We start from the raw sequence: 10,146 nt of genomic DNA on the forward strand, positions 1-10,146 counted from the left end.
TAGAATAAAACTGTTTATTTTTGAAATGGTGTGTAGTTTATAATTAATAAGTAAAACATAGTGTTTTATTGCAAACATAGTGTTTTATTTTTCATTTCTTTCCAATGTTCAACATCGTCCAAAATATCCCCAGATGAGGGTAATAAAAGTTTTGTTTATCCTGTAATGCAGCTTCATTAATTTTCAGTGTTTTTTGGAAAATTTGATTATACAGTTGAATTTGCTGTAAGAAAATGGGGACATATTCTTATGTAATTCAGCCTTAGTATTTACTTTCATCTGTAAATACATTTCCATACATCATTTTCTTAAGTTAAAAAAACTTCAGTTCCTGTTTGGTAGCACGCTACAATAAATACCTTAATCCTGAGCTACGTACTAAAGCTGGGGATCAGCTAGTCCCCATCTTTGTTCCCCATTTATTTTCGTTGTAATTGGTACTAAGTTAGCACGCAGCTGGGGACGATCCTGAGATAATACAAGATTATCTAGTCCACAACTTAGTACGCAGCTCCATATTAAATCTACAAGTTCGTTGCAATTAACCCATGATGCTTTTTGTGTCTTTATTATTATTGACATTGCAAAGTATAGCACAATTATGTACAAGTGGCAGACTGCACGCCTTATGTGGTCTTCCAAATAAAGGTTGAGGGGAACCTTAGTGCTGTGAGGCTTATCTCTGAAAGGCCAGGTTAGGGCACATGAAAACACAATATTCTGTTTTATTATCAGCATTTGAAACATGATTCGTTCAAGACGATCAATGGTTTCTCAGACAACCAATCAGAGGCGGGATTTCGTTCTATTATTTGTTCCGTCCGGTTTGGAATTGTCCTCTTTCTTCTCCATTATTTTTAACAGCAGTTCTGTGTTCTCTCCTTCAGGTGCAGAGGGCCAGGCACTGTGATCTGCACAAAATCAAAAGGAATTAACACATCACGCTTTGAGTATTATAGTGAAACCTGTCACCTTACTTTATCAATGGAAAATGTTAATAAAGCTTCAAAAAGGTACGGCAATTGATTTTAAAGTTTTGGTTAGCACTCCTTTAAACCAACTGACATAACTTGGTATTTTATTTTAACCAAAGCATTTTTTAGTTCTTGGATGTGGGTCTGATGTTGATTAATTAAAAATGGTCTATAGCTCCTCAAAAATTCACCAAATTAAGAATCTCTTTCCATCTTTCTTTCCAAGAAGAGCAGAGGTGTTCCCAGGTGTCATGGATAAACTACTAGTACAGGTTAATACAACTGCCTGGATAATTCTCAAAACCTGTTAACTAGATGTTGGATCCCAGCAGGTCTATCCTGTCTCACTATCTTCAAAGCATTGACAGCTGAGTTGTTTACAGGCAGAACAAGGGTAAAGATAGTGACCTCTTACCAGGTATCTCCCAGGGGGAGCTGTACAGACTTTGGGCAGCGTCCACTTTCAGAGTCTCACCGGAGATATAGGAGGCAGCGGGAGAAAGCAGGAAACAAACCGCAGGAGCGATCTAAATGGAAGCGCATTCCAGCTTTTACAAACATTATGTGAGTGAATGAATGACGCTGCTGCAGAACATTTAATTATTTTCATAACAGAATCTCTTGCAGGGTGATCAAAATAATGAGGGGTCCCCTGTCACCTACTAAAAGCTCTACCACCTGGAGTGCAGGCGAGTCAATGATCCGAGTGCTGCCCTTGGCTTGACACTCCAGTAGGGATAAGGTGGAAAAGCAGCTGTTTTCATCTTATTGTGCTTCAGCAACCTCTACTGGTCAGATGCCCCACAAGGCCAGGCAGAGACAAGCCAGGCTGGGTCACTCCTTCAGGGTTCAGATGAAAAGTAGATTGGCTTGACAGTGGGTAAAGATGTCCCCCATTGATCTTCCATCCTCCTTTTAAGTGCCATTTCAAATTGTACAGAAAAATGGGGGTAAAATAGCTCAAAACTCAATCACCATTCTAAAGATATTAGAAGTTATTGCCTTTTGTCTGTCAACTCCCTATCAGCACAGCCATACTGATCAACACAGAATGGTCTTCACCTACCTCCTCTGGCACTCCAAGCCTTTTTGCTGGGATGTGGGGTATGGCTTTCTTAAAAAGCTCAGGTCCAACTTCTTTGTAGTTGTCAACAGCTGTTTTGGAGACTATGGTTCCCTATGGAAAAACAACAAGACATCTTAATCTGAATAAATACATCTATCTGATATTATTTAGAAGTTGTTCTTTCATGTCAATTTAAAAGAATGTCTTCGAATGGAAAAATAAAGAGATGCTGCAGCCTAGTCGATACTATCTTGAACATGACAATTCCTGTAAGCTTGTTTGTTTCTTTTTAGCTTTTATCTTGGACCAGGAGATGCACAGAACTTTGTGACAGTCCATACAAATACACTAACAGAAGTGGGGCTCAGTTGGCAGAGTTGACAATGTAAACACCCCTCCACTCACCGGAGCCACGGCATTGATCCTCACCCCGCTGGCAGCCCACTCGATGGCCAGGCTCTTAGTCAAGTTGTCTACCGCCGCCCTGGCTGCTCCCGTGTGGCTGTGGACAGACAGTAGCTGCTTTATTTTTATTTTTTTTATTGTAACCTTTATTTAACCGCAATCAGGATTAAAGTCTCTTTCTGACCAAGAGATGAAGCAAACTGTTTAAACTACTTCACTTACGACATGCCTGGAAAGCCCTTCCACATATCAGCAACAATGTTCACGATGGCCCCTCCATGTTCCTTCATCCAAGCATTGTACACTGCAGGGACAAACCCGTTTATACAAGAGCTCACTCTGAACCAACAGCAGCTTCTCTGCTTAAATATGATCCATGCAGGGTAAGCGGCTATACTCTTATAAAATGTTACCACAATAAAAAAAAAAAAATAGTGTAATAAACATTCATGAAAGCATGGCAAAGCACAGGTAAGCATTGTAAAGAATAGCAAGGTATGGTTAAAAAAAAAAAAAAACATTAATAAAGATGGCAAACCAGAGTAAGCTATGGTAAATGCAAAATACTATATAATCATCAGAAATGCATGGCACTGCAATAATACTGTGGGGTTGTAGAGGCACCAAGTTTAATAGTAATAAAAGGCCAGGTTGAATGTGTAGGAGAGCTGCTAATGAAATGTTTAGACGAGTGCTCATTATTGAGATGCAGGGTGAAAGCTGGAGGGTGGATTGTTAGGGTTCTAGATGATTATATATGCATGAGCAGTGAATCTTATTTGGAGCCAGACATACTGTATTTTGTTTTCAGTCCACACTTTCAGATTAACCCTTTATTAAGAAAGTTAATTTGGTGGTAAATCAATAGGCTTTTAACCAATAAATCAGACAATCCCCAAGTCCTGCTCCTGTTCTGCCTCACCCTCCCGGCAGCAGTAGAAGGTCCCATTGATGTTGGTGTCCATGACTGCATTCCAGCCCTTTGCATTGATATATTCAGCTGGACTGGGAAACTGCCCACCCCCATTGTTTATCAAGAAGTCAACTCTGCCATGGAGCTCCAGAGTAGAAGCCACCAAACTCCTCACCTGCATGAGGAGAGAGGCAGGGAGCATCACTGTAGAAGGGGCAGCGCTGCGTACAAGTGTGGCAAGGCATGGCAAGGCCACAACAGTCTGCCTTAACTCAACCCATCATCTAAACCATATGTACCTAAATATTATGTTCATAAAATCACTTAAAAAACAAAACTGAAATTGACATTGATTATCATGGATTTTCTTTCGAGACATTAGAATAAAATAACCTTTAATCTCTTTTCATTTCCAATATCCAGGCCTGCAAAGACAATTACAATTAATAATGATCACATGCCCTCAACTTATTTGATCATCCCAAAGTTCAGATCTTTATATGAATGTGCCCCTGCTTGTTAAAGTAGCTGCTCTACGGCAAATGTGGTCAATGTCTCTTACATTCTTGTAAACAAGGCTCATCTAATTGTTCTGAGCAGAATAACATTGAGTTAATAAATACTCCAGCATGTCAGCGCTGGCCCTGCTTCCTCTTCCTGCAGAATTTACCTCCTCTTCATGGCGGATGTTGCATTGAACAGGGGTCACTTTCGCTGGACTCGAGGGTGGAATACCGCTGGATAACTCCTTCGCAGAAGCTTCCAATCTCTCCTTTTTCCGGGACGCAATGACAACACTGCAACCTGTAACCCAGAAACAACCCTAAACACACAATTACAAACCGCTGACACGCTCCATCCACCAGGGAGCTGAGAGATCTGGAGTTACACTGGAATGGTGTCTTTCCAAAACGGATCCCTCTACACTTACATTGTAGCTAGATTTTGAGAACCACTAATTCAAACAAAACTTGTTACAATCTCCAATTGGTTGGGGATAATAAACCTGCTTCTTCAGCCCAAACTTGATGAAACCTAGATTGCCCCATTATAATTATAATAATACCAAATGCCTAAGATTTTATTTTGTGAACCACTTTGCAAAGTTCAAAGTCTTTTTGCAACATTTTAATCTGTAGACCAGCAGGCACCATGTTTTGTTTGGTAACTCTTGATAATTATGTATAAACGAAATTGTTAAACTTTTTTTTTTATTTCATGTTTTATTTAAAGCCGTTTCTTTTTCTTTTTCAATATTCGAATATATGCTTGTGATGAGTAAAGAAAAATAGCATGAGACATAGAGCTTTAAGGAAAATTATAACAAACTGCTAAGTAGTAGCACGCATATTTCAATCACATTTGGACACATCAACAAGCAGGGTTTAACCAGTGAACGTGTAGTGTAGTGTAGATATTTATTCAAACGTATCAGAACATCGTGGTAAAGCTACATTATGAGACATCTTTCAGTAAAGATTTTTCTACAATTAGCTAGAACTGTGCTTTTCTGACAAACCCCTCTCCCAGCCAGTGCTACTGTGGCTAAAGGTCTTTGTGTTGCAATACGTACAGTACGTTACCCCACTGTACTGTGTGTCCCTTTCTGAAGTTAAATTAAGTTTCCTTCCCGTGACGGTTGCACAAACCTAGATAGAGCAACTCAGATGTGATAGCCTTTCCGATACCCGTCCCGCCGCCTGTAACGATTGCAACTTTGTGATTGAAGAGTCCTGCCCTGAACACACTGTTAACTGCCATGTCTGTAATTTCTGTACAGACAGGGCAATACTTCGGTCACGTTACGTCAATGATGCGCGCACGTCACATGATCGCGGCGCTCTTAACAAATTCTGGTTTTAGTACGAGACTCAAAAAAATAATAACAGTTGATTGTCTGTTTGATTGCCTGCCAAAACAATATGTAGTTATGGAGGCGTCTTGTTCTTCTTAAATTGCCTATAAAGACGGTAAAAATGTTGCAAGCAGAAAGTTAAAAAAAGCGTCCGGAATTAATTCATTTTAAATTCTTTAGCCCGGACAAACACTTACTATATATATATATATATATATATATATATATATATATATATATATATATATATATATATATATATATATATATATATATATGCGCGTTAAATGACAACGGTACCTGTAAAACATAACTTAATGTCACGTAAAAACACAATACATGCATGTTTTACTGGACGAATTCGTGGTCCGGTTATGTCACAATCACACATCGAAATACTCATTTCAGTATTGTATTGGAAATGCTGCATTTGGCTCAGTTAACTGTTGCCTCGGTCCTTTAAAAAGGTAATGATTTTCATCAGTTTCACCCCTGCAATTTCCAGTCCGATTTTAGATAATAACACCTTTATTTCAAGTCTCTCTGTGAAGTCAACTCTACACTTTATGTCTATTGTATTGTAGAAGCCTTGTTTTAATTAAGACAATTAGTTAAAACATGAAGCACGTTCAAATCAAGGTTGTATGCCTTTTATCTATAAAAGATAGCAATGAACACTTGAACAACAGCAAAAATGCAAAGGGCAAATTCAAGCCCATTTCATAACTTTCAGATACTTAAAGCTGGACTATAATCCTGCATCCATTTGCATGCCACAAAATCCCTTTTATGGATTCGATAGCTGCATCAAATTTATGTTGAACACTGAAGTACTGAACTATACAGCAAATGGAAGGGTACATAATTATGGCAAATGCTACACAGTATATGTACCCCCAATTCTTAACAAAGATATTTAATCTAATCACTTATATTAACAATTCTGCAAACCTGAAATACTAATTATAGAACATAACCTTTGCTCTTACTGAAATTTTATAAAGAATATAGAATAAGCATTTGTCTTTTGTCCTTCTGAATAGCCAAACAGAAAATATTTTTAGTACCACAAATGTACACTTGCTTTACAGTTCAGGACATGGAAATATTATTTATTTTCAAGCAACACCATTTAAGCCAAAACTAGAGAAGCCAACTCAAGGTAGTTTTACCTCAAAATGCAAAATGCTTTCTATAATCTTGAACAGCTGTAGGTAAAGTGGTTCAATATTAATAATTTGTTTTTGTTTAAAGAATGCTTTATTAATTTACCTGATTTTCTCCCCAGTTTAGATTCAATTATGTTCCCTCCCTGCAGTAATTCCACACAGCTCAGAACGGAAAGTCCCACGACCAAACTTCTGTTTACACTTAGAGCAGATGCCAGAGAACTACCAGTCTCTGAGAGGATAGAGGAACCAGGAGGCTCCTGGTTCAATCCCAGCACAGCCACTAACTGACCCATCATATGTGACCCTGAGCAAGTCCCTTTGGATGAGATGTAAAACCAAGGTCCTACTGTAAGTGACTCTGCAGCAGCAGTTGTGATGCAAAGTTCCCCCCCAAAATAAAAGCATCTACTCAATAACAATTAAGGCCAGTAGTTGCATACTGCTGCAGCATAATAAGACAGTCCTTCAGTTTTGCTTTCCTAATCCATGATGCTCTATTACCATCACGTGAATTGAAACACCTTGTTCTTAATGATCCTCAACTCCGAGGCACATTTGTACGTTCATTCTTTTGAGTTCATGTGAAATCATTTTGGAAAACAGCTTTCATGTTGTTTATTAATCATGGACATAATCCTCCAAATCTAAGTATCTTTTAGATCAGGGGTTCTCTAGTTTTTTTTGGAAATGTTTCAGACTGTGACGACCCCCCACCCCACTCTGCAGTGCGATATCATGTGAAATTACTGTACACCACTGGCCCCAACCTTTGCTGGCCCAGGGGCAACAACACTGAACAAGTAACGCACCGCGGGCAACATCATTCTTTGCTCTAACTATCAGCCTGAAGAAACATGTATTCGTGGCAAGCACACTACAGGAGACAAGATTGCTCTCCCTCAGACTAAGGAAACATTTGTGTGTAAAATAAAATATAGCACCTACATCTCAGTCAGTGGCAATTCTACAGTATAGTGCACAGGAGGGGCACCAAGGGGGCCCCAATTTAATTATGGAAGGGCACTTTAGGGGTTCTACAGTGTTTTCACATACACTGAACAAAAATATAAAAGCAACATGCAACAATTTTAAAGATTTTACTGAGTTACGGTTCATATAAGGAAATCAGTCAATTGAGTCAATAAATTCGTTAGGCCCTAATCTATGGTTCACGGGGCGTGAGCTGGGGGGTAGGGATAGGGCAGAAGAAGCAGAAGGGAGCGGTAAGTAGGACAGAGTGCCGGCTAGAAAGTGCCGGACCTAGGATAGAAGAGCAGGCGAGGCTCACTCTAGTAGCAGACCAGCAAAGCTGGACATGGAAGCTAGGATAGAAGGTGGTCACTGACTGAGGGCGTCGATGCAGACACAACCCAGGGGCGAAGGACCCAGCAACCAAAACCGGATAGAAGATGGTCTCTGACTGAGGGCGGCAATGCCGACACAAGCCCAGGCGTGAAGGACCCAGCAACCGAAGACAGGATACAGAAAGTGGTCACTGACTGAGGGCGTCGATGCCGACACGAGCCCAGGGGCGAAGGACCCAGCAACTGAAGACAACATACAGAAAGTGGTCACGGAGGGCGGCGATGCCGACACCACCCAGGGGCAAAGGACCCAGCAACCGAAAACACATATGAGGGTTATGACTCGGGGAGCCGCACTTCAGAGGAAGACGGAAGAGGAAGGAGATAGAGAAGGAGAGGTATCCAGCGTCTGAGACTTCTGTAAAGGGGCGCTTGTTAGACCCCCAACTGGCCGAGACTTCACGCTGCCTGGGACTTGAGATAAGAACAAGTCATAGAGGTTAGTATGGGACTCAAGCATGAGTAGCCACGTCCCGAACTAAGACAGAGTATAGAACAGAGCCATGAGTGAGGCAAGATAAGCGCAGGAGCTGCGGAAGAACGGTGTGTGGCCGGGAGTCCGCTCTGACTCACATGGTGAGAACCCCCTGAAAGTCAAGGGAGGCTGAAGCCTGCTCTGGAGGTAAAGGCAGAGAGGGGGGCCTGTGAGGAGGAGAGTGTGATGAGGGTCTGTGAGGAGGCGAGGGTGGAGTCGAGGAGTGAGGCCTGCTCTGGAGGCGAGGGTGGAGCGGAGGGAGGCCTGCTCGGAGGCGAGGGTGGAGAGAAGGGAGGTCTGTTCGGAGGTGAGGGTGGAAGAGAGAAGGGAGGCCTGCTCTGGAGGAGAGGGAGGGGTCGAGGCGGGAGGCTTGCTCGGAGGAGAGGGTGGAGTCGAGAAGGGAGGCCTACTGATGAGGCGAGGGTGGAGGAAGAAGGCCTGCTCCGAGGCAAGGGTGAAGGTGAGTGATGATAGGAGAGGAATCAATGAACAGGTGGTCTGGGGGGGGGGGGGGTGAAGTTGCTGAATATTGAAGGAAACTGGAACATGCTGTCATACATGTCAATCCAGAGCATCCCAAACATGCTCAATGGGTGACATGACTGGTGAGCATGCAGGCCATGGAAGAACTGGGACATTTTCAGCTTCCAGGAATTATGTACAGATCCTTGTGACATGGAGCCATGCATTATCATACTGAAACATGAGGTGATGGCAGCAGATGAATGGCACGATAATGAGCCTCAGGATCTCATCACGGTATCTCTTGGCATTCAAATTGCCATCGATAAAATGCAATTGTGTTCGTTGTCGGTAGCTTATGCCTGACCATACCATAAGCCCACCGGCACCATGGGACACTTTGTTCACAACATTGACACGCAGATGAGCTTCCCTAAGACTGTTCCCGACAGTTTGTGCAGAATTTCTTCGGTTGTGCAAACCGTTTCATCAGCTGTCCGCATGGCTGGTCTCAGACGATCCCGCAGGTGAAGAAGACGGATGTGGAGGTCCTGGGCTGGGGTGGTTACACGTAGCCTGCGGTTGTGAGGCCGGTTGGACGTAGTGACAAATTCTCTAAAATGACGTTGGAGGCATCTTATGGAAGAGAAATGAACATTCAATTCTCTGACAACAGCTCTGTTGGACATTCCTGCAGCCAACATGCCAATTGCACGCTCCCTCAAAACTTGAGATCTCTGTGGCATTGTGTTGTGTGACAAAACCGCACATTTTAGAGTGGCCTTTTATTGTCCCCAGCACAAGGTGCACCTGTGTAATGATCATGCTGTTTAATCAGCTTCTTGATAAGCCACACCTGTCAGATGGATGGATAATATCTTGGCAAAGGAGAAATGCTCACTAACAGGGATGTAAACAAATTTCTGCACAAAATTTGAGAGAAATAAGCTTTCTGTGCGTATGGAAAATTTCTGGGATCTTTTATTTCAGCTCATGAAACATGGGACCAACACTTTACATATCGCGTTTATTTCTGTTCAGTGTATAATAAAATGTCAAACAAAAACAACTTGATTAAAAATTAGAAAGCTGCAATGGCATAATCTGGAGCAAAACTGGAGAGGGTATTACAAAAACCTTCCTTGTTTCACAATCCCTATCGCCAATTTTAGACTCCCAGTCCCTTAACTTGATTTTATTTATAGTTAAGCGTTGCGGTAAATACGGATTTAACATCCGCGTAATATCTTATTTATTGTATATCTTATTCAGAAACCAGACGGCTTCAGTATTTGATCTAGCCTCTTGGGTCTCCTTTGAAGCCCTACTTTTCAGCAAATGTTTCAAGATCCTAATCTGATGAGTGCTTGGAGCTCAAAGATCACCCAGAACAGTTTTGCACTGCTTAGAAAATAACTGGACTAAATCAAAGCACAAATAACCAGGAGAGATGCAAAGGC

The 10,146-nt window shown here is 41.7% G+C and overlaps 1 protein-coding gene across 1 annotated transcript; it reads right to left on the reverse strand.

Moving 5' to 3' along the window:
• Positions 1 to 5,170, reverse strand: pecr (peroxisomal trans-2-enoyl-CoA reductase). The gene is made up of 8 exons (XM_041260338.1): positions 5,008 to 5,170; positions 4,029 to 4,162; positions 3,368 to 3,533; positions 2,668 to 2,749; positions 2,446 to 2,542; positions 2,041 to 2,151; positions 1,390 to 1,501; positions 1 to 911 (listed from the first exon to the last, which is right to left on the reverse strand). Exons 1-8 carry the CDS (start codon positions 5,117 to 5,119, stop codon positions 787 to 789), a joined length of 939 nt encoding a protein of 312 aa, XP_041116272.1. The 5' UTR covers positions 5,120 to 5,170; the 3' UTR covers positions 1 to 786.
• Positions 5,171 to 10,146: the final 4,976 nt, after the last annotated feature.

The sequence above is a fragment of the Polyodon spathula genome, chromosome 10 (genome assembly GCF_017654505.1).
Source record: "Polyodon spathula isolate WHYD16114869_AA chromosome 10, ASM1765450v1, whole genome shotgun sequence".
Classification (NCBI taxonomy): domain Eukaryota; kingdom Metazoa; phylum Chordata; class Actinopteri; order Acipenseriformes; family Polyodontidae; genus Polyodon; species Polyodon spathula.